The sequence below is a fragment of the Xiphophorus couchianus genome, chromosome 7, assembly GCF_001444195.1.
Source record: "Xiphophorus couchianus chromosome 7, X_couchianus-1.0, whole genome shotgun sequence".
Classification (NCBI taxonomy): Eukaryota; Metazoa; Chordata; class Actinopteri; order Cyprinodontiformes; family Poeciliidae; genus Xiphophorus; species Xiphophorus couchianus.
The window spans coordinates 30455353-30481267 of record NC_040234.1 but is presented as its reverse complement, the minus strand read 5'-3'; the positions used below and the strand labels follow the sequence as shown (position 1 = coordinate 30481267).

The 25915-nt window shown below is 37.3% G+C and overlaps 1 protein-coding gene across 6 annotated transcripts in view; it reads right to left on the bottom strand.

Annotated features, from left to right (window-relative positions):
• myo1b (myosin IB) overlaps positions 1-25915 on the bottom strand; it is a 70326-nt gene that overhangs the window by 16458 nt on the left and 27953 nt on the right. For 3 of the 6 annotated variants that reach the window (XM_028022564.1, XM_028022566.1, XM_028022568.1), the window contains exons 4-17: positions 24910-25004; positions 17659-17763; positions 15985-16031; positions 13115-13178; positions 9827-9925; positions 8801-8904; positions 6177-6324; positions 5429-5547; positions 4599-4685; positions 4465-4530; positions 3968-3973; positions 1993-2097; positions 390-452; positions 1-201 (exon numbers count right to left, since the gene is read on the bottom strand). In XM_028022564.1, the coding sequence (XP_027878365.1) occupies positions 1-201; positions 390-452; positions 1993-2097; positions 3968-3973; positions 4465-4530; positions 4599-4685; positions 5429-5547; positions 6177-6324; positions 8801-8904; positions 9827-9925; positions 13115-13178; positions 15985-16031; positions 17659-17763; positions 24910-25004 (1309 nt within the window). The remainder of the gene's footprint in view (positions 202-389; positions 453-1992; positions 2098-3967; positions 3974-4464; positions 4531-4598; positions 4686-5428; positions 5548-6176; positions 6325-8800; positions 8905-9826; positions 9926-13114; positions 13179-15984; positions 16032-17658; positions 17764-24909; positions 25005-25915) is intronic. The other 3 variants (XM_028022565.1, XM_028022567.1, XM_028022569.1) reach the window with 1 other exon arrangement.

Here is a 25915-nt window from a genome sequence, read left to right as displayed (position 1 = left end):
CTTGCCGGCGTAGTGCTGGATGCGGAAGCAGTTGTGTGGCAGGCTGTGGTCGTTAAGAAATTTTGAATTCTTGCTCAGACGGCTTTCAAAGTGCTGGTGATCAGCGCAGATTGTGTTCAGCTTGTCCAAGAAGGTCTCATCGGTAACAGTCCCGGGCCTCAGACACTCCTCGTCCAACATGGCCAGAATGCCGTTCTGGTTCTGACACAAAAAGAAGAGATTAAAGCATAGCTTAGAATTTGTTACAGAATTTTACTCAAGTCTATGAACTGGAAACCACAATCTCAAGCTCTGCAACAGAGCCCTGTTGGAGTTATTATGATTGTAATTATTCAGTGCCGTTTTCTTTAGTACCAGATTTCAAATCAACAAATAGGATGTTAACTTACATTTTCAATGAGGCCACAGATAACGGCATTGTTGAAATACTCGATGTTTGTCCATTCAATGCCCTGTAACAAAACACACAAGTCAAAAATAGGTCTTTCATTTCTTTGTATCATCAGCTTGATAAAACAGATATTCAGCTGATTATGACTTTGGTACTTGTACATAAAAGAGAAAAGGCTGTCATTTACTTGGACCTTATGAGCACTGCAATCATCAATGTAGCTGCCTACATCGATGCTTTTCACATCTGATCCATAGGTATCCAGTAATATGGTGCTTGTAGCAAATGCTGATATACAATATCACAATGTTTTTTATTCTGGTTCAAAACGATCAGAACCACCATCTATGAGACCACTGTGAATGCACTTAATAATGGGACATTTGAACATTTTATATTTTTTTCAACCCTCATTCATCAAAATTACAAAGAACTGATGCGCAATTACAAGACCACAAGGTACTAGTTTAGACTGAATGACAATTGAGTGTGAGTGGGGAATGATATAAAAAGACAAAATGTTCTAGTCTTTAAAACACTGCAAAAACAACCAGACCTTGTATTTATGCTTCTATATCTCCCACAACCTCATCCAAAACTTTGTAATTGCACATTAATGCGCTTTATAGCAAGGTCACAATATGCCTGCAGCAGTATGCATTTGTAAGGCCTGATGAAATGAAATGAAAACAAAATACCTAATTAACTTCAGTGCATTTATGGAAAAAAAATAAAAACAGTGAACGTTTTTTAAATCCTGTCTCATTTATAACAGTCCTTGGTACTTAAATGTCTTCTCTACAACTCTTATTTCCACACAAACAAAGGTCAAAGACTCAGGGAAAAAAAGACAAAAGCACACTTTACAAATTTCCCCTTCCAAAAAAGGCAGCTGACCTATGAAACACATTTTTCTGTTTTCAACTTAACACTTATTTATGGATTAGTGAACTGTACCAATGTGAATGATTGATATTTTTAAAAAGGTGGATGCAAAGAAGGCATGGCTACATTTATGATGGGTAGTTCTTCCATCTTTCCCTAGTGCTGTGGTATTTTCCCATGCAATACACTGGACACAAGCCAGTGGTGGAATATCATTGGTGGTGGTGCAAGTAGGGAAGGGGGCTGTGAGGTCACCGCTGTTGCACTCAAACTCAGAGCTCTGAAAACAAACAAAGCCTAAAGGTCCACATCGGGGAGTGTTTACTCTCAACAGAGTGAGGGATCATTTCCGTCCCTGTGAGTGTGCAGAATGAAAATGTTGGTGGGTCAGAGATGGGGACAGAAAACAAAAGATAGAACAGCAGAAATGTGTTCACTTTAAGGAAAAGAATGCAAGTTTAAGTGGGGCAGTAGGAGGGGTTAAACAGTTGAGTGAAATGACCAGGTAGAAGCAATACTTCAGGGGCCCGCCATAATGGACTGTCAACACAACAAACTGAGTGGTGACATGTTAAGAGATGCAGATGTACAGCTGCAGGTGAAAGAAAAAAAATTGATAAAGGCAGGTGTTGAGAGGTAAATTTCCCTGGAGGTTTTAAACCTTGCATCCAACAGCTTGACGCAAAACTTCTCAACGAGTAGAATTCACAGCTTACCTCTCTAATGTACTCCTCCTGCTCCTCACGCAGAGTCAGCTCTATGAAAATCTGCTGCAGCTTTTCGTTGCAGTAATTGATGATGAACTGCTCAAAGCTGTTGTCCTGCAGGCAGGAAAACATGAGGGATGAGAAACTTAACCTCAAGTTACTTTAACACTAGAACCTAAAAGTAGGTTAAACACCATTTGAAGCGCTTGAATGTTCTATAATGAAGTTTGAACTGTCTGAAGCTTCTTTAAGCTCTCTGTTCAGAGCATTGCACAACAGAAACCATAAAATAGGGTGATTTGCCCTGCTTTACTCATTTTATTTCCTTGTAAGATATTACATTAGAAGCATCCTTTTGTTGTGTCAAATTCAGCATCTTTTCCTAGCTCCTGAAAAAATATTCAGTAAGTATGAGGAATTTGGAAACCTCACTGGTCAGAAAAATTAAAGCTGACAATTTAGATTGTAATATCATCTACTACACATCTAATTAGTTTGGATCAGTGAGGTAGCACATGTCTTATTGCAGACTTTAAACCTCAGTACATAATTCAAAAAATGGTTTCAACAATCCTGAGGCTTCAGGATGTAGAACTGCAATCTTATCACCATAAAACCTATGACGAAGCAACTATTTAATCTACCAGTAATATCTCAGCAATGATTATAAATCCTTATCATGGAAAATTCCAGTCAGACTTTGAAGACTTTTTTAAACATTGACTTGTCAGTAATTAGTGAACAGCTGTTCCCCATTACCCAAAGAACTCTGGTCAATTGCGACCACTAAAAAAAAATGAGTCATGCTTCTTGTAAGATACCTTATTGAACACTGGTTAATATTTTCTAAACATTAAAATGCTGTTAGTTTTAGAGCAGGTTTTAGACAGAACTCAAGGTGAAGGACACGTTTTATTAGTGAAGAGGAAATGGGATACATTGCAACATGTAGTTAGTTTTGAATTTTTAAGATTCATTACATTCTCTTGAATAACTCAAAGGTCATTGTCACCCCTGAAAAAAAAGCACACAGGAAAACATTGTCTCCTGTAGTGGCAGCAGATCCCAGGCTGAAATATGTAGAAGAAACCTGTTCAGAAAAGCGCAGTGACAACTTTGAGGTGTTATAAAATGCTGTGACAAGTGTCTTGAGGAAGTAACTTTGGAACAAGTAGCCTCATTTGAAGAAGGAGGCATTTCATTTAATTATTGCAAAATATTTACTCATTTGCTTTGGGCAAAGTGAGTTTTATCCTTTCTGAACAATCAGATTCTAAAGAGAACAGAGAACATCAGTTCTATATTGCTATAAGAAGGACTGAGAGTCTACTTTTTTGTTGAATTACTATAGAATAAACACAAGCCTTTTCTTTCAGCTTAGCTTAATGTAGCTTAGCTTAGCTCAGCTTAATGTATTAGATACATTTGAAAAACAAAATACTATATTGGTCTGCTACAACAACTGAATTTGTGACAAATATTTGTTATTTTGGTAGCACTTAGCATAATTTAGCATACAGCTAAGAATATTTAACTGGCCTCTAATGTTAAATCTTGGCTCCATTATAAAAGTGACAAAAAGCTTTTCTTTAACACAAAACTAGCCATTCAAATGCTTCTAACTGCAAGTCTAGATTTTATGACACTTTTTCTTTATTTTGAACAGCTGCTAAATATTAGGTATTAGCCAAATTAAGCAATTAGCTACATGTTGGCACATCTTATTCTAAACCAGACATTGAACCACACAAATGACAAATACCAGAGGGAGCTTTTAATGTAGTTTTTGAGAGACAAATTAAAGCTAACAAACTAGCGAACAAATTTTCAAATGATGCAAAGATTTCTTTTGCATAGTTTCAGCTGTGTGGTACACTACAGGCTACTGCACACCATGAGGAATTAAACAAGATGCTAAATTATGTCTAAAGGATCACAACATGCACTCTGGCACATCAAGCAGGCTGGTGTGGGTGTTACTTACTCCTTCCTGATGACCCAGACAAAACAACATTAAGAAGAGGGGGAGGACTTGAGAGTCAGTGAAATGAACAGGCAGTGATATTAAAGCAAAATGACTTATGAAGAACAGGCGACTAAAATACATTTAGCAAAAAACACACACACAAAAAAAACCCCTCATGTTTTACATGCACTGACATGCAGAACAGGTGGAACCCCTTAGCCATGTGATACATTTAAAAATGCATCTGTAACATATATTTAAGCGATGAGAATTTCCCCTCCAAATGCACAGAACAGTGTATTTACCACAAAAATTATTTCACCCAAGGGAGCAACAAAGCTGAACTAATCCAAGTGCATTTATATCTGGACCGAGTTGTTGCAGATAAGCTCCACACAGGTAGCAAAGCAGGCAAATAGCTGGAAGTGAAAATTCTTTTCTGTTTTTCGGTGGTCTGATTCTGTCATTCTGGGCTTAAGAAATAATCAACCAGTTTGATCTGGCACATGTCTTACCTCAAATATTTCAAAGCCGTAGATGTCCAGTACACCCATCACCTTGTGGCGAGTTTTAGCTTGTGCCTGAAAGGACACCACAACGTCAGTATAGCAAAGGAACTTTAACTTCGTTAAAGAGATATTTTACTTACTTTTATGCTTTCATTAATTCTGGTCACCAGCCAGCTAAACAGACGGCTGTAGAGATTTTTGGCCAGAGCATCTCTGGCATAGTAGGCCTGTGACAAAATTGTAATAGATGTAACATTGAATATTGTTCAAATAATTTGCAGTTTTCTTGTTCTTGTTCTTTTAAACGTCAACATTTATGCATGTTATATGCCTATGTTTATATTACTCTTTTTCGAAAGACACATAATGAGTCCTTACCATACAGACTTAGATTTTTTTTCAATATTTATCCCCTTAAGTGCCAGGTACAGCAAACAGTCTTTTTGCAAGATGCAAAACAAAAACATGTAGGAAGGATAAAGTACAGATTGCCTAGTTTATAAAGTCATATCGAAAAGAAAATAAATTAAAATTAAAATTCGCTCAATACCACCTGACCAAATTTTATGCTTTTTAATACAAACCTACACACAAAAAAACTAAACAAATTTCTAGGGATACAATTTATTATTTTTAAATTTTAATGTCCCAGACTTATTGGTTAATTATTTATCTGTTCCACATCTTAAATTGAAATGTCTATGCCAGCAGTCCCCATGTAATGTGACAAAAGCCTAACCTCTGAAACATGACCTAGATTTTCATTCCCAGAAGGAACAGTGCTTATTTATTATGTAAAAGTTTTCATGTGGCATTGACATGGATCGGCGTTGGCAGCCAAAGGGAAAGCAAGTCAAGGGGAAGAAATGACCCTTTATTTTTCTGCGGACTGTGAGGAAATGAGAGAACACCAAAAAAAAAAAAATATTGCTTTTAACTGGTTTAAAATTAAGTTAAGAGAAACTCAGACCTGAGCAACATTCAGAGTGGTGGAAACTTTTTCCATCTTGGCCTCAACTGTTCGGTAGCTGAAGGCCCTCTCCAGTACAGACTGCTCGATTCCTAACAGCTCACACATTTCCTTCAAATCTACAAAGAAAACAAATAAATTTTTCAAGTTTATTACTTCAACGATGAGAAGCTTTATATTCTTTATATCCTATAGAAAGGATTTCGGACATCCTGAAATATAAAATAATACTAGAAGAGAAAGATGGTGCAACAAATCAGAAGGGTAATTATACTTCATATGAACAATAGTGACAGAAACAAAGGACTACAGGAAGCCAGTTTATAGGATGTGCTGTCTAGTTTGGAGTGCTCTCAAGACTGGACAAACTGAGCAGCAGCAGCAACGAATCATCACGCCATGTGGAAAACATGTAAATTAAATATTTGCCTTACGGAAACAACTGTTTGAATGATAACATGCAGGTAGGTCTTCTGACAGAAATCAAAAAACATATTTGGTTAGCAGAATAACAGGGGACACTAAAGAAGCCAATAAGGGCACAGTAGCTTTAGAAAAGGTCATCTCTATATCAAGTACTAGGAATATTCTTTTCAACATAGAAATTGAGGACATTTTTCAGCTAATCTACAAGCAAATAATTCTAGCTCTAATTGCTATACAACATTGTAGAAACATGGTCAACTTGAGTTTTGTCTTTTTTTTAAAAAACAATAATGAAGCAAATAAAGGACGGGATCAAACCTACCATTTTTGTCTTTGATGCGACTCTCATCCATCCCATTGCAACGCGATTCTGGCTTGAATTCAATGTTGCCAAGCTTTAGAACAGCAGCTACAAGCTCCAGCACCGACTGCATTTCATCTTCCATAAATCCAACAATCTGCATGGCATTCTGAGGATGAAGAAAAAAGAAAATTAAGGTTAAGTCAGGGATAGTCAATGATCTGGTCCATCTCTATATTGTGCCTCCCCTATATGTTACAATAAAAATGGCTTAAAGGTCTTACACTTTTACTTTGCCCTTCAAAATAAATTCAGAAGTTTGGATTTTTTTTCACGTTTTGTTACCAGCCACTCTGACTGCAATGTCATTTTAAAAGCAGGATGTTGTCTAAACAGGTGACTTAATGTGGTGATGCTGTTAGATAGCTAGGCAAATTTAACAGCTGATACTTTTGTTATGATGAGTGAAACAAAGGCACAACACCGACCAGTAAACGCATGAAAACTACAAAAGTTTAAATGTGTATTACTGTATACCAAAATTTAACAGGCTGATATTCAATATGTCATTTTAGCAGAAAAAAATAGTTTTTCATTTTTAATAGAAAATTATATTGCGGTATTTTCCTATTCAGGAAATGACTGGTCCTGCATAGTTCATTGGAAAAGGTTTTAAACCAGTAATACAAAATACGGTAGTCAATTGACTCTTGGTTAAATTAACCAAAGGACAAAATAAATCAATCCATCAATGAACTTTTTCCTGTTCATTAAATGCATCAGAATGGAACACTCTCTCTCCCCCCGTTTTATGGTCAGTCTTTAGGTTTTTCTTAAATTTTTAATTCAGCAGTGAAATGGAACGCAGTGTAGTTCCTTTAAATCTAGACTAAAACCCACCTGCTCAGAGTTGCCTTTGAACCATAATAAATGAAACACTAACCAACATTGATGCTTAATGACAGCACTTCGCAAAATGTAATGTTTCAATTATTGATGACTTTGCATTTTTATGATATAAAGCACTTTGAACTGCCTTGCTGCTGAAATGTTCTATAAAAATAAACTTGATTGATGGACATTACAGCCACTGAATTAGATAACTGGAAGCTGCCAAAATCAGAAAAGGAAGATCACACCTCAAAGAAAACTGAAGCTCGTCTCAGCCCGTGGATGCCTGATTGGTGCAGCAGTACAGGCAAGGTACCAAATTGGAACCATGCGATAAAGCTTGTGAAGTCCAATACTGAAGGACCAAAAACAAAACTGCAGCCTGTTCTTGAGGTGTGATCATAACACTAAACATTTACTGCAACAGGCTTTAGATCTTCCAAAATGTTATTTTCATCATGTCTAAATTGTTTTAAGCTGACAACTGACAAAAAACCTACTTCGGTTTGAAAGTTAATAAAAGAATCCAGCAAGTCAGAAATCTAAACACCATCAAATATTACAATAAATATTTCACAAATAATTGTCCAAGTCTGCTCTAACTCAAAAGGAGGATATAAAGTGGCGGGGGCGATTGTTTGGAGGGAATGTCCTTTTGTGTTTCCGGCTGGTGAGGTGCAGCTGCGCCGGGAATGCTTTAAGTTAATGGGAAGCAGGATGTGAAAAGTGGGGAAACGAGGACAGCTGACCGTTACAATTCAGACTGACCAGTCTTGTGCAGTGATTTAAAAGAAGCCTGCTGGAGCAGGACCTTGTATGCTGCACTGCAGTAGATAGACAATAACCCCATGTCTCCTTCCGTCGATGAGGAAAGGAAAAAACATCACAGAACAAAAACACCCAGGATAGTTATAGTTTTTTTCCCCCCTTAATGTTAAATGCAAAATCATAACTTACTTTCTATGCTGTAGTAAAAATTCAAGGTAGAAATCAAGTGGAACTGTTATGGCAATAAATGGGAGTGAGATAGAGGTGAACACTTTGCCAGTGAACAGTGAGTTTGATAGATTTTGTTTGTCCTGTCCAGGAGATAAGAGCTGACCAATCTCTGCCCTTTGTACATGAATCATATTTAACACAGCATGACGCAGATAAAAGGTAAGTCGATACTCAAAGTCAGCAGAGCATGGAGTTGCTTGTGATTAGAGTGTGCTAGCATTTGTTTTAACTCAAGCTGTCTATGTTTAAAGCAGAGGTCATTTTCCAAGTTACAAAACATATGTAGTCATTTTAAATTGTACTGAGCAATTAAAGAATTTCAATAACTCATTGAGTAACAGAATGTCCAACAAAAATAAAACATATGGCTTTAACATTCAATAAGACAATACATATGGCCCAACAAACTATTATTCAAGCATTTTTACAAGACGGAGACTGCAAACTGCAGCGTGAATTTGCATCCTTTTCTGTGTGTACTCAAACCATTTGCATTTTCAAATGCAAATGGTTTTTACATCAATATATTTCTTGAAGTGCCAGTTTTTTTAAAAAAAAGATTGGACCAAAAAAGTCTGTTTTATTACTTTCACACCATGGGGGAAGACTACTCTCCATAAAGAGGAGTATGGCATTGCTAAGCAAAAAAAACTATATATATAAACTATATATATATGTACTATATCCAACCATATTAATTGAAAGCTTAGTGGAAGGACAAAATGTAGTAAAAGATTTGTGTTTGTGCAACTTACTCTTACTGTCCTGAAGTTGGCTGCATCATCCAGCCCACTGACCGTGGCAGAGTCCAGGCTCAGGTAGTTGTACTTGCTGAAGTCTCGCTCCAGCTTGAGCTTTTCTGTGACAAACAATGCGGTTGATCTTTAATCTGCATTTGCTTGCAGTATGTTTAATTAACAATCAAAACCTCAATTCCATTGGATTTACAATGCACACCTGGGCATTCATAGCCAAGAGGTATTGCCATGGCAAACACCACAACAAAAAACACACAATAGTCATTCAAAAGAACTTTTGCACAATGCTTCCACAAATGAGTTATTGCTGTGACCGCTGTTCTCTGGGCTTGAATTGCAAACATAAAAGCCCACCCCATGTAGAAACAAAGAAATCTATTCCTCTTGTGGGCGCACGTGTCGGGTTTCATTAGTGGCTGCATTAACTACAGCGAAACCCAGCCCCTCTGATGCGAGTACTCTAGGGGTCGATGACCATTATATTGTTCAGGACATAAAACAATGCCTTCAGAGCAGAGAAAGGCAAACAGAGGGAACAGGTTTCATTGCCTGGCTTTGTTCAGCGCAGTGTTTGTTAGACAGGAAGATCAGGTCGTTAATGTGTAAGCCATGTGTTCCTGCAGCTGCAGACCTGCTGGAGGATGTTTTTAAACGCAAGATTTTCACAGAAGCAACTGGACAATTGTTACAGCAAAATGTCCAATTATGTTCACCATCCAACATTACATCAATGTGAGGCAAAGGACAAAGCAATTGTCAGTCTGGGTTTTCCAGCAGATGCTGTTCTGATGTTTGCTTCTTTAATTCTTGTGTCATCGTTTGAATCTGTAACTTCTTTCATAAAACAATTGCTACATTATTTAATTAGCCTGTAATATGCTACTTTGGCATAATACTGATTGTAGTTTGGGTTTTTTCCCCCAGTATTTTACAGTGCCATTTCATTTTAATTTCCAGTCATAACATTCACATTAATACTCGCATGGCTTTTATTTGGCTTCAACAACCTTTCAGAAAACTTACTCAGTGTGTCGTCTGAAGCTCCAGACAGGAGCTGATAAAAGATGTGGAAGTTCCTCTCTCCTCTAGGCTGTTTTACCACTCGTGACTTCTCCAGCAGATCTATAAGAAAACAAAAGGAAACTATGACACACAGGACAAGCCGCCTTTACAAGAAGTTTTTTTTTTTTTACTTCAACTCTATTAGTGACCATGTGGCTACCTGTTCCAATGTAATACCGGATTTTATACAAAACTCAAAAGGTGGTCCTTGTCAAATCATACATTTGTAATGCCTTAGAAAAGTATTCATACCCCTCGACTTTGTTATGTTACAACCACAAACTTCAATGCATTTCACTGGCATTTTTTTATAATAGTCGGGTGTAGGAAATGATACACTGACTTTAAATATTGCTCTCATAAAAATCTGGAAAGTTTGGAATGCATTTGTTTTCAGCCCCTTGAGGCAATGCTTTGTAGAGTCTTCTTCCACTACAATTACATCTGTAAGTTATAATGTTTGACTCCAAAAGATTTTCAGAGTGAAATGAGGGGGGGGGGGGGGGGGGGGGGGTCATTCTGTTAACAATGGCTCAAGCTCCATCAGATTGGAATAAATCCACAGTTTCTCAATTGGTTTCAGGCCTGGATTTTGACTATACCATTCGAACATGAATATGATTCAGTCTTAAATTATTCACTTGTTGCTCTGGTTGTCCTCCTAGGGTTGCTATGCTGTTTGGAGGTGAACTGTCATCTTAGTCTCAAGTCTCCATTAGCTTTTTTCTCCTAAGGATGGATCTGTATTTAACTCCATCTTCCCTTTCAACTCTTCTTCAGCAGGGATAGAGAAGCTGGCCCAAGTGGAATGATGAGTTCTAAGGGATGTGGACTTATTTCTATACCCAAATCTTTTGCATGTGGGTTAAATTATAAAATTTGAGCTACATGCTACAGGACCTTTCAGATTTGTTGCAAACTGGAAGCAAGTTGGGTTTCTGATGGCTTTCCTCTCTATTCTGGGCTACTTACAATAAGTGAGGTTTAATATAAATGCATGCTCCAATATTCCAATTAGTAAAAAAAAAAAAAAAAAAAGTAATATAAAATGCAGCATTTGTTTTTAATTTTATGGCCAAATTAGAAAGACAAAACTGTACTGTTGCTTCAATTTTCATGACTGATCCTTCAATATCACTGTTTTGCAAAAAATCTGCATCGTTTTCCTTTTACGTCAACTACACACCACTGAGTTGCTTCATCACAAATTCAATAAGATGCATTGTAGCTTGTGTTTATTTACCAAACAAGCAAAAACCTTAAGACGTTAATATTTTTGAGAGGAGACAGTTGTCATTTTTTGTTATTTAGGATCCACTGGGTAGGAAGAAGTCACTGAAATATTTCACACATCAGCTCTTTCTGCTGAGCCGTTGACTAAGAGCAACAGAACCTGATTAAACAAACACTTTCATCTGCTTACTGCATCAGGCAAACAGGGATTCAACTAAGGACCGCCTGCAGAGCTCAAAGATACTGCAGACTGCTTGACAGTCTCTTCATTTCACGTCCAACTGTGCAGAAGACTTTTTAGACAGAATTTATTTTCAAGAAACACCTTATTTTAGGAAAGTTGGAAGTTTATTTCACACTTTTTGCTATTATAACCAGGTGGCAAAAAACTCCCATCCATGAGGGAAAAAAAGAAAAAAAAAGTTCCATACTTTCAATGTTTAGAATAAACTCAACACACTGGTGGGTGGATGGTTGCAGAAAGGATAGAAGTACTAGTTTGAAGTTGATCCACTGATTTTCTGCAAAGGACGAATTACCGGGTCTTTCCACAGTGAGCTAGGGATGTCAGGGTCAGCTGAGGATCAGGGTAAAATGTACTGCGACACCCACAGGTCATGAATCACATAAGTGGCACTTAGGAGTGGGCACATCAATAATAGAACACCCATGACTGAGAGGTCTGCAGCAGCAATGTGGAGCTGTGATCAAAGACGCAGGAAGAAAGTGAGATAGAAGACTAGCAAAAAGCCACTTCTTATATTTTAGCTCATTTTTCTTTATCTTAACATTCAGCTGAGGGCTTTTGACACCATTACGGAAAAGTACAGGGTAGGAAAGAACAAAAACTATTAGTTATTCTCAGGGTCCTAAAGTGAGTTACACCTGCAGAGTGCAAAAATCTGGTCATCTTGCAATTGCATTTTAAGGCCAGAGTTCCACATTTTCTGTTGCACACCACCATAAACCAGATTTATTACATGCCCAGTTCACAGCATGCTCCCACTGGTGATTTAACATGTTTACAAGTCAACATGATGTGTGAACAAAACCCTGTATTTCAATAAAAGGGGCACCAAAATGTAACAAAATTAATACAGCATAAAAAAAAAGAAAGTAGTTTGAGGGGAAAATTGGCCAAGATTTAGAGAGAAATAAATTAATAAAAGCAATCCATCTAGTCCTGCATCTGCTTTCACACCACATCTGTCAAGCCGTCCATCCAGCCAAGTCTAAACAAGTCACATGACTAAGGCTCTTCTCCACAGACTATTGCCAGCGTTAAACTGACTCAGGCAAGCAGGGAGACAGAAGCACACTTGTGTGTCTGCCATTAGTTTCCGTCTTTGTTCACAATGTTTTGTCTGTGCTGGCTTCCCCCGCCAGAGGTCACAGAAACAGAAGCAAGATCAAATCAAAACAGGCAAGGATAAGCTGTCAGGGAGAATGTCAGGAATGGGATCCATGCTCCCTTTTGTTTGGTCTGACTTCCACCATCCGAAAAGGTAACATTTGGAAATGGTTTATATATGATGTCACTGCAAGACACAGAATGAAGGCTATACAAGCTATTTCAGACCATCAAAATATGAATGTTTCCATGGCTATACCAGCACATCAATTACAATTCTGAAGAAGTATTCACATCCCTTAAACATTCAGACACATCACATCCACAACCGAATATAAAATTAGATATAAATATAAAATAAATATACTGTCAGACTAATACAAAGTGCAAAATTGCAAAGCTAAAGGAAATAGTTGTTAAAGGTTTTACAAATAAAATTCATTCAAGGGTATAACTTAAACTGATTTTCAAAATATTAAAAAATACATCTCTGTCCTCCAATTTCACAATTCTATACTTATGTTGCTCCTTCACAAAATCTAGTAAAATAAATAAAAATGGAAATATGGTTACTGTTGCAAGGCAATAAAAATTGAGTAAATTCTCAAAATATTTTCCATTAACCTCTACTTTGATTTAAATCCGTTTTCTCCATTTGTACTCACAGTTGCTGATGACTCCACCCAGCGGATCTCCTTTGAAGTCGAACTCTATGTCCATGTATTTTCCCTGCGGGTCAGAGTGGAACAGTTAGTTGCGAGCTCTTATTTACTCAGATGTTCATATTCCTCTTTTCTTTGAAAATGCTTAAAATGAGTTCTGATAAGTTCACATTAAGAATTTTTTTTGGTTCAACTATTCAGCTATATTCCCTTTCAAGTGAATAGCTGACTCAAGCCATTTTGAAGTAATTCTCTCTTAATGTTGGGGGTTAGACTAGAAAGTCTTGTATGGGATTTTGTTTTTGCTCTTCTGATGTATTAATAGCAGCTTGGTTGCCAGATCAAACCAGGCACGGCTGGAAAACGGGCTCAACCAAACTCAATAAGCCCTCTGCACTCAGCAAAATTAAGTGAGGGATTCATTCATAATTTCATAATAAAACGATGGACTTCTGATGAAGCGGTAACTAGTGAGGAGGCCTGAAGTCTTTGTCGAGCCAAGGTCTGCTAAACATGATCAGACGTATAATCCACTAAGGTGACCGGAGCAGCATGCTAATTTACTTTTGTTTGGAGGCAACAACATATGGTAAATAATTGCAAACAGTATGGAAAGTAAAAGTGGGGCAGAACGTGTGAATGGCATGTTGAGCAGCAAGCTGGTGCTTGCTGGAATAACCAGTTTCTAACTTCATCTGTGTGGCAGGAAGGGAGGAGGCAAAATTACTGGAAGTGCTAAAAGTTAAGATAAGAGGTTGCAATTTTATATAAATAAGTTATGTTAAAAATATTAACATGAACAGAAGCCAAACTGATGGGATATTTTGTAAGAAAGTGAAACTGTTGTTCACCTCTGTAACAAATCTGAGGCAGATAGTGCGGGAATGTCTTGTGTGGAAAAATACTCAACACACCCATGTCTGTCATAATGCAATTACCTGGAAATGTGTAGTCTGGATTTGGGTCTATTTATAGAAGGACCAAATGAAACATTGTTGCATTATCCCTAGGATGTGATTTATGTGAAAAAATATAACCTCATTATTTACTCATGTTGAGCAACTGGTACAATAAGTACAAAGAACTGAAATAAATTTGAATAAATAGAGATGAATTATATGCAAATGTCAGATTTTTGACCAGAATTTTTATAGCATATAAAAAGAGTTCATTATAAATTTATGGCAGATTTATCTCCAGCTGACAAGCCTTCAGAAACAAATATTTATTGTTGGAGGGATGGAGAAATGAAAGGATTTGATGGACAGACCAAAGATCTCAACAAACAGATGATTTGATAAATGGACAGTGAGTGCTTGGAGGGATGCAGAAATGGAGTGACAGAAAGTTGGAAGAAAGGAAATTGATGGCTGATGGAGGAAAATATGTATAAGTAGAATAAATGGATTGTTAGACAAATGTAGAAATGGTTGACTAGACATCATTTGGACAGACGGATTGACAGAGCTGGATGGACAAATGAATTGGTTGAATTAATTGATGCATGAATGTAAACATTGGAGGGACGAACAACTTGATTAATAAAGGGACTAATCTACACAAGGTTGGACTGAATGCATAGTAGATGGGGAGATGGATGATAAACATTTTTTAAAAATATTTTTTTCTCTTTTCGATTTAATCCTGCACCTTACAAGGCTAAAAGAACCCCCCACACAGTTAAATGGCATTTTTGCAACAATACTGTTCTACACCCCGAAGTCCAATACCAGGACAATATTTCAAGTAAAAAATGTAATACACTCAGTGCACAAACAGTGCTGTGTGTGGGCCAGTATTACTGTGCAAAGCAATAAATGTGTCCCAATTACACGGTAGAGAAAAAAAGGGGAAAAAACAGGTACAAGGCCACTGTGATGATAGAAAAGTCTTTGCCTAAACTACCAGTTTGTGGTTTAAATCCCCACTGCTCCCCAACATGCATCTCTAAGGGGAATATGTATACACACAGTGACAAATCAAAAGAAGGACAAAGGTAAATGGCTATAAAGGATGGATTAACTATGAAGCCAGAGGAAATTCAGCTTAACAGTTTTTATTTCTTCCGTTTTCTGGAGTCAGGATCTGCACCCTTCATTTAGAATCCAGTCAACCTGCACTTTTCAGAGTTTGGAGTAGTACTTTGTGGGTGGCTTTTAAACCATATTTACAAGAAAACAATCTTAAGATAAAGTTGTGTTTAGTCTCATCTTAGTTTTTAATTGCAATCTGAAGGAGATCTGCATTTTCAGATTGTCTGAGGACTCATGTAAGAGGAGGAGCCGCTCTGAGTCATGAATGTGATTGATATAAATGGCACGACTTTCAGAACACACCATGGGAACGCACACAGTCAAGCTAAATAAAATATTCCAAGAAATTAAGAACCCATAATGAAACCGTGCCATAAACCGCAAAAGGTCTTTCCTAAAGAAGGTGGCAGTAGCTTTGTCCAATGCACATCAATGGAAAGTTGGGTGGATGGAAAAAAAAAAAAATAGAAAAAAAATGTGGTTAAATTAAAAGAAAAAGGGGTGCTAAAAAAGAGGTAATCACAGCCTTGAGACTCATGAAGCAAAGCCTTTTGAAGAATTTGGGAACGAGTTTCCATCTTATTCAAGAGACATAACTTGAATGTAATAAGTCATATTAAGCTGTTGAATTACTCTGCATCCCTTTTAACTTTACTTCCTAAAATTAACTTTAAAATTTAAGGTTCCAACTTATTGAGGTGCATTTAGAGTTAGAAGTCAAAGTGAGCATATTTTACACAAATTGCTCAAAATGTGTATATATACAGTATATACAGTATATACATAAAATGACAAATGAATTTGTTCCTTTGACAAGACAAAATAAAAGTTGATACTTACAAATCTTGAAGAGTTGTCATTCCGAACAGTTTTTGCATTTCCAAATGCTGCAAAGAGAAAATCCCAAACAGTCAAAAAGTTAAAATTATGAACAAGAACATTTGACTAAAATTGGTCTGAAAGCTGCAATGTAAAGAGCTAAGCCAAGTTCTGTTTCATATTTTTAAGCCTATATTATTGATCCTTGCCATTGTCCTTCTCTAGTCACCTGTCAATCATAACAGACCTGAATGTCAAAGCCATTTGTACTGATGATGGCCCATAATTCTGTGAGGATTAAGCAAAGCACCAGCGCTTTCCAGGCTTAGGAGGGACTAAACCTTTATGTCACGCCACATTCGAGTCAAAGTGGTTCCATATGTGGCCTTGCTTGCAAACAAACAAAAACAAGATGCTCTCCAAGGAGCACAATACCAACCTACAATGTTCACCAGTGGACATTTTCAAACAGGACTAAGTTTCTCTGCAGTTTTCATTTCCTTTATTTCATATCCACATTTAAATCCTATTAAATGTACCACATAGCAGAGAGCTATTAGCATAACAGCTTAATTGCTGATAGCAGCTGAATAATGTGTGTTTAAGTATTCGAATAGTGTGAATGTGTGGGTTGTTTGTCTGGAACAGCGACAGCCAGAGGGCGAGGAACACACAGAATAAGAGATACTGAGATAAAGAGCTGAAGAGAAATCAGAGCAAGGAGTGAAAAATGGAGGGTAAAAAAGAATGAAAGCAATAACGAAAGTGAGGCAGAGCATCACAGAGAGAAAGCATGATAAATCCTCTGTTTGGCTGCATAAACAGTTCCCTCCTTTTTCCTCTTTTTGTGCGTCTCTGTGTTGGGGCAATTAGATCGGCAGGAGCTAAACTCTTGCAGATGTGCAGGGTTTTCCACTGCAAGTCAACCTTACAGCTTCATTTTTCATGGGCACTTCCTGTCCACTGCCCCCAATTAAAAAAAGAAAAAAAGGCAATTCTCTGCCAGCACTGGGATTCACAAAAGACAGTGTAAAGGCTATGAATCACTTTTTCTTAACCACCCGCGCACAAAAGTCAACGTATGAAAACAGCAAAGGTTTTCATACGTTGAGCTCCCTCATATTCCATCATGTTTCTACCACAAACCTTAATGTACATAGTGCTTATGATTGATGCATCTCCTTGTAGGTTTGTCATTGTGCCATACACTTTAATTTTTTTTCCCCAAAATGGATTGAACAGTACTCAGAGTTGAAGCAGAGTTGGGTCATAAAACAGTCCATCAATCTTTGAACGTCTGACCAGAAAGGTGTGTTCCTTGCTTTTCAAAAACTGTTGGGACTTTTAATTCAGTTCATTTATGGACTTCAAAATGTGTAATTCCAATACATAAAAATATTGATCCCCTCCAACATGATGCTGACACTGACATATTTAATAGTAGAAATGGTTTTGTCATGGTAATGTACAATGTTCTTACACGTTTAAGCCTAGCCTAAATATTCATCTCAGATCAAGGAGTTTAAATTCTACAGCAACTTTTCAGAATTAAATATACATTTCTCCATCAATTTTTGGATGCTTTATGTCAAACATCTCTTGACCTGGAGGAGATTGTTAACAATTTCATCAATATGCAAACATCAGAGAGCCCAGCCTCCAAACTGGGACGCAGCTCGAGCCACCGTCACTCACCCTCCAGCACAGGATTGGACTGCAGCAGCTGTTCCTTGACCTTGTTCACCTCCTGGCCCTTCCCACACACTGCTGCCACATATGACATCACCAGCTTACTGGCCTCTGAAACATACACACAGATATTAGAAGCATTAGGTCAAAGCCTCTCAGACATGACAGAAGAGCAAGTGCACCACGCCGGCTCATTGAGGTGTTCTCCATAAAAAAAAAATCCCATTACATCACCCCTCGGCACCCATGAGAGTTAAAGGCGGAGACCCCATTTAAGAAGCTCCTTTTGTTGAGTTAGACTCTGTGGTTTGATGATTTTGTGATGAAATTATGGGACATACTTCATTGGGAAGCAAAGAAAACCCCTAGAAAACCAATCTGGGTGCAATGATCATTGTTCACCCACGGTTCCCAGTGATTGAAATTGGTTTTGGGAATAGGCGTTCCAACGGAGGGACTCTCCAAAAATTTACTTTCTGTCTGCAGCAGAGGCTCAGTAGGAAACATGCCTCATGATTGGAGAGTTGGCATAAGGATCATTTCTGAGCTACTAGTGAGATTGACAGTGACCCAAAATTGATGTGTGACCTGCCAAAAAGAGTTCTGTGCTCTGAGCTGATGATGGCAAAAGCTAAAGGCTTGCTTATTTAAGACTGAGAAAGAGAAAAATATAATGCAAGAGTTGAGAGACCTTGCAACAAAGAGAAGTTTCTTATAAATAGTCTGTACTTTCATGGCTACGAAATAAACTGAGCTTTTCTTGCGTAAAATAAGGCTTTAATGTGTTTCTATAGAAAAATAGAGATCTCATAATGTTGGTCACAGCAGCTTGATTTTACATAAAATATGTAAAAGAAAGTTAAGGGGGGTCTGGAATGGAACCTTACAAACGTGAATGAAAATGGCCCATATTGATTCTGTAGCTTTTAATGGCCTTATTACTTTAAAGCTCCAGGGCAGCCGAGATGATGGAAATCCAAATTTATCTCCGACTTGACTGCAGCGATGACTCCTTGGAGCAGAGTTTAATAAACATGAGAAAGAGACTTTAAAGGCAAGGTTTTGGGGGAAAAAATAAATAAAAACATGAGCGATCAAACTGGACTTTATACTGCCTTCATTTAGGCTTCGGCAATTGTTGCATCATTGCACTTCAAACATATTGTAATGATTTATTTGTAGTGTAAATATTTTTGTCGCAACAAATAAAGGTACCCTATGCTCCCTGAGCTGCAGGGAGGTTTTTGTTGTAAAATCCATGCACCATATTTACCTGGTAAATATGTAAACGTGTGCAAAAGCCTCTTAAATGCATCTTGTGTAGTAGTATAATCTCAGTGAAAATTTCAGAAATACTGTAGAAAAAAGGATTTTAAAATGTTTCAACCAACTTTGAACTACTGATGAAGTGATTTTCTTTTTAATGTCCCAAAAATGTGATGTTCATATGTACTAAAAGTAAAGGTTGGCTTTTTCAGTGAAAGTTGGTGACTGCAACCAACTGCAAAGACGAATTTATTTGCTTTTTGCACCATCTTTACCAGAGGGGCAAAATAACTGGGAACTGCACTGAGTGGATTCCATTTGCATTCCCACCATCTGTGCCCCGCCTACTGGATATTGCAATTACCTGCAAGGCAGAAAAACTCAGCAACCAGGAAATGCCATTCTTTTATGAAAGTGCAACAAAAAGAAGTTTTGCGCACAAAAAAACAAAAAAAATATAAATGATCTGGAGTTAAAAGCTTTTATCTGAAGAGGCTCCATTTATGGTTCAATGCCCATTTGAGGTGTAGGTTTTCTGTCAGCGTATAGGTTTTAGTGTAATCTTAATGTTGGGTCTTAGTATAAACCCAAGTAGCATGACAACATTTGTACAGAGCATGCTGGTCTTCTTTCACTCCTCCACCTTTATTATTCCACATTCACTCTCTTTAAAGTCAGAATCATCATCATGTTTCATGTGCAAACATGATATCAAAACAAAACTATCTCATTCAAATCTGCTATGGGACTTTTTATATAAAAACAACCCACATGTTTCAGTATTCCAGAAAATTATTTTGACTACACTCTGAACAAAGAAGTACAGAGATTATATTCTTTAGAAAGCAACCACAGCACAAAAAACTTTTGTAAAGATACAATTTATGATTAGGCCCTTCCCTTTCCACACCCCAAGCATAGATAAGAGGGGAAGAGCGGTCAAGCAAACGTTCAAAACAGATGCGTTACCGTTATCAGCAACAAGAAGGCAACAATTTTTCCTGGCAGCTTCCTGGTATGAGCATACCTACTGACTCTAAAAAGCATAGTGATGATGGATGCTGGAGCCTAAAGCTACACTCAGACAGTAGCAGAAATCTGATTTCTGTTTCAGCTCAATCTTAAGCACAGACTGCATTGTCATTTCAGAGCAGTTGGATCAAATTTGTGTCCAGACGTACAGGTTGCTGTGGAAATGCTGTGGGTGTTAATAAGTAGGTGGGCACACTTGTGAAACAGCTAGCAATAACCGGTTCCTTCCAGCTTTGCCTGTAAAAGCCACAGAGATTTAACAATTTTTGTCTACAGTCTGCTCTCTGTAATGTACTTTATAGAAATCCAGTTAAACTGACTCCTCACCGATGGTTTCTTGCACTGCAGATGAAAATGATTCTACTAAAAAGGTCTTTGGAAATAAGATTTAATAGTTTTTATTTCTTAGTTTCATAAGCTTTTCCTATAGAGGTGCATTTAAAATTAGAATATCAGACATGTATTTTTGTAGGTTAAAAACGTGAGTCATGTATGTTAAAATATATGACTGACCAACGCTAGATTAAAACAAAACAAAAAAATACTATTTTAATGAAAAAATGTTAAATCACTAAAAGCTATGCCCCTGCAACTTATAAGACCTAAATACAATATTTGGATGGGATTCTTTTATGGAGTGAAAATAGTCTCAAAATATCTGTGCGTGTGTAAAAATATCTGTGCGTATGTAATACTGGATTTGTAACTCGTGTAAGCATCTTTGGATAGTTGTGTCTGTTAAACATGATTTGTAAACCGTAAAAAAAATAAACCTTCTCCTACGCCTACAAATATTGAAAAAGTCGCCAGATACACAAACACAAAACTGCTTTTATGCACAGATACGGTTACGAGTATTTTTGAGACTCATTTCACGCTTCCGGAGCTCCCAGATTTGTGTAGATGGTGCGTTTACATGCTAGTAGAAAGCTGGGTCATCTCATTGTTGCTATGAGTCTAGTGTTTTTATCCTCGAACTGTTTCTCACTAAGTGCCGAAGTGGGAAATACGTTATTTCGGTGGAAAACGGTATATCTCAGCACTTCCTTATAATATTCCAAAAATTATTTATAGACATTGTGCATTTTTGAGCGGTACAGGAGACTACGTGGTCTGAAAAACGACCACTGGGTGGCGGAATGGTCCGCTGGCCGGAAAAATAGGCAAGCAAACCAAGACGGAGCGTCCCGGTGGTCTGTCATCAGAAGTAAGTAGAAGTTAAACCTGCAGGCTTTGCTCTCCGATTATAATGAGACATTGAGTAATTATAAATAATTTTAGATTACGTTTTATATGTCTGGTACTCTGCCCTCATATGTTTCTGTTAGCGGGAGCTAATGTTTATGTGAGCTATTCTACTTTAGCTGCTCGTAGCTAAGTCCGTGTATTTTTAGTGTCACACTCAGCACAGTTTGAGTCTTCAATCCATAAAAATTATCTCTGGGTGGTCATTACAGTATCTGTTTTGCCCAACAGGTTCCAATCAAATTCCTAAGTCATGTTGCTGACTGATATTTGTATTTATAGTTTGCCTTTTACTTTATTCAGTAAGTGAATATAATTTGAGCGAAATAAATTGCCTTTCGATTTTAATTCATTAAATTTATATAATTTGATAAATTATAGAAATAACATTTTATAGTTATCTCTACAAGGGACAAAACGGCTGACTGATGGATTGGGTCTGGCGTTATTTTACTTTCTGGGCGATCAGAACCTTTCAGATCTCATCTACCCTCTGAGCCGATGGAACTGCTGCAGGAACACACTGATCCTCTAACGGGGATCCTCAGATCCAGGCATCGATGTCTGGTGTCCTGCAACATTTAGATACGTCCTGGTCTAACACACCTGAATTAAATGGCTGCTTAAGACAGTCAAGTTCTCCAGAGTCGTGCTAATGACCTCTGACCTCATGATTTGAGGTTGGAGGACACCGACCCTCCTGAACTGGAGTTAAAGCCCTGCTGCACAATTCTCATTTCATTGTAATCAGATTTACTTGCATACAGTGGAAACTTTACCTGTGGTGAGTTAGATGAGGAATATTCGTAGTGTCTTTACTTTAAAACCTTTTTGGTTTCCATTTGTTTAAGGTAAATTACAAACATTTACCCATAGTTTGACCACTGCTTTATGAAAAAGTTTGATGTCGCAAATATATGATTTTAATAGAGGCATCATTCGAATTATAATGTAGAAAGATGACAAAAGTGTTTTCTGAATTAACTTTAATGTTCATTTCACTCCACACAAAGGACAGATTAAATACTTAAGATTGCAACAAATCTGTTGAATTTTCAACAAAATAGGTTCAAATTAACATGGGTGGTTTCACAGCTACCTAAAGTTAACAATTAAATGTCTTAAAACTTACATGGATGTATAAATATTTACTATAATCAATTAACAAAAGAAAACGCCATAAAGCTGTGTATTCAAAGCCGACCATGGACAGTCTCTACAGATTAAGGAGACACCATAATGTCTACCAACAGAGCACATTAACTACTGCAGTGGGTTGGAAGGCATCTTGGTCCAGTCGATGGCACAATTTAAAGCTTGAGGTTTTGGTGTTTAACCTCCCAGAATCTCAGCTGCTGCAGATTGTCTGAAGATGCAGAAAAAGTACAAATATACAGTTAGTGTTAGAAAAAATTATGTTGATTTTCCTGAACAGCTGATGCACCGACAAACCTGACTTTGACAGAACATTGCTGAACCTGAAAATTACTTGAATCATCACAATGTATGTGGAAATTTTTCTTTTTATGTTAATCAAATATGTATGCATTAAATGTTTTGCTACAAAGGCTATTTTTGCAGGAGTGCTTTAAATAAATGCATAATATATATATATATATATATATATATATATATAAATTTAAGTATGTGTTTATGAGCTGTTAATTGTGTCAAAATATCAACTGAGAAAGAAATTTACTTCTTGTGAAAATCTAAACCATCTGAATACATTTTACCATTTACATTAATCAACTTGAAATGAAGACAAACAGGAACAGCAGGTTTGTAGATGAGGTATATATTTGTTTAAGGGCCGATGAAATGGGGTCTCTGTGGATTTCAGAGATCCAGACACAAACACAGTTTACTCTGAATATTCTGGAGGATGTGTGAATAGGTCTGTCACAATGAAAAAATTTTACTGTATGACAAATTGTTCCAGAAGTTATCTCAACAAACGATAATATTGTTCTATAGAGACCATTTTGTAAGTAATATAATGGTAATGACAAAATAATAATGCAAGAACACAATCTCAAATGTCATTAAACTTTAAATTCTAATGAATATTTAACTCTGGAACTGGAAGATATTTTTAATATCCCCCCCAAAAAAATTAAAAACGAATAAAATGAATTACAAAAGTCTTTGTAAACAAAAATGCCTTTCAAAATAAGGGCTAGTTGAGACCAAGGTACCAAACTGAAGACTTTTATCATCCAGGTTTTGGTAGAAAGAGAGAAAATCAGGCCATTGGAAATGATTGAGTTTAATTACTCATCCGATTAATTGATTATTGTGACAGGCCTATGTGTGAACATTAGACTAAATCCTTAAATATGTTGATAAGTCAACATAAATGAAGTACCTTTCAGTTCGTTCTGGTGAATAAACTCTAGCAGCAGATGATGTTCCTACAGGTTCACCTTCAATACTGCTGGAGCAACAAAATACGGTTTCAGTGATAATGACCAACATCCATAACTGTCATAATCTCCTGAAGATGCTTGCCGACTTCGGCATCATAAAACTAGATCAACCTGGGTTAAAGTTAAGACTGAAGATAGACTCTCAAACTGTGCTGAGTGTGACACTAAAAATACACGGACTTAGCTACGAGCAGCAAAATTAGAACAGCTCACATAAACATTAGCTCCCGCTAACAGAAACATATGAGGGCAGAGTACCAGACATATAAAACGTAATCCGAAATTATTTATAATTACTCAATGTCTCATTATAATCGGAGAGCAAAGCCTGCAGGTTTAACTTCTACTTACTTCTGATGACAGACCACCGGGACGCTCCGTCTTGCTTCTTGGTTTGCCTGCCTATTTTTCCGGCCAGTGGACCATTCCGCCACCCAGTGGTCGTTTTTCAGACCACGTAGTCTCCTGTACCGCTCAAAAATGCACAATATGTCTAAATAATTTTGGAATATTATAAGGAAGTACTGAGATATACCATTTTCCATCGAACTAACGTATTTGCCACTTCTACACAAGCAGCAAAAATGAGATGGCCCAGCTTTCTACTAGCATGTAAACGCACCATCTACACACAAATCTGGGAGCTCCGGAAGCGTGAAATGAGTCTCAAAAATACTTGTGCACTCGTAACCGGATCTGTGCGTAAATACAATTTTGTGTGTCTGTATACCCTTGCGTACTTTTTCAACATTTGTAGGGGTAGGAGAAAGTTTATTTTCTTTTTACGGTTTACAATTCATGTTTCACAGACAACTATCCAAAATTACACACAAAGATGCTAACACTAGTTACAAATCCAGTATTACACAGGCACAGATAGTTTTACACAGATATTTTGAGACCATTTTTACTCCATACTCTTTCAGTTACTGCATCAATACAACACATCACATAGGCAATCCATCTGTGACTAAGGTGATGTGCTAAAGAAGCCCAACTTCTTTTATTGGAGACCTACAGCTTGTTTCTGGTGTTTCTCATCATCTTGAGAACACCATAGATTTTCTGTAGGGATCAAGTCAGATCAATTCAGACCTCAAGAAACCTGAATGTTGTTCTTCTTCAGGTCCTACTGAAATGATTCATTTAGAGCAACAGTCTATTTTTCTCCTTAGCCCAAGTGAGATGTTTCCATTTTTTCTTGATGAGAATCACCAATGTTCTACTTTAAGAGCATTTACCTATACATAAAAAATAGGGGTATACAGAAAATGACTGTTCTCACCAGTTTTCCCAGCTCCACTCTCCCCAGTGATGAGAATACACTGATCCTTGTCCTGGTCCCTCAGTGAGCGGTAGGCCTCATCTGCCAAAGCATAGCTGGAAGATAGAGAGAAAAATCTGTAAATCTCCATATTTTAACTTTTCAGCTAGACAGTAAATTTGCCAATTTAGGGAGAAATTTAGAAGCAGCACTATAAAAATAAGTTCAGAGTAATGGAAGGCTTTTGCACTAAGCCACATGGCGTCTGCTCTAATCAAAAGCATGTGGCTTCATCGGAAATTAGGTTGCATCTGCAGGGCATCCGCTATACTGGAGCGGTTTGCAGCTTTATTTAGCGACACTGCCTGGTTCATATTTGGGATTTGGAAGCACAGTTGTCCATTTCCTGCTGCTGTTCTGAAACATGACTACCAAAGTACAACAAGTCAGCTATTTGAACAAGGATCATTTAGGGATGGGCAATGCAAGAAGTTTGGACAAGGCCTCATTTATCATAGAGTAGAAATGTATGCTTTTCACTAGATTTTGTCCACACTTATGCCCCTCTTTCCTCCCCCCCTTCTTTCTTTGTTCATACCGAAGCAGATGTTTGCATAATGTAATTATTAAATGACAGTGGAAACAAACCTTGATGGATAAGCAAAATGATGCAAGGGGAGGGCTTTTAATACAACAAAGCTTATTGTTGCACATTCCAGGACACTTACACAATGGGAAAGAGGGACTCATTAAAACAGTAACACTCCCACCGAATACAACAACATTTCATTTGTTCCCTTCATGTGGACAATACCTTATGAGAAATGAAGAGGTGGGTGTGAATAATATGTGAACCGCATCATAATCATCAGGGTTTTTTTAAATCAAGTCTGTAAATCTGAAACTTAATAGACCCACTAACATGCATCACTAATGATTATAGATTATACAGCAACTCAAGATTCTACCAATTATTTTACACATTACCAGAAGAACTGCCTTAAATGTAGTGGGCTTTATAATTTGC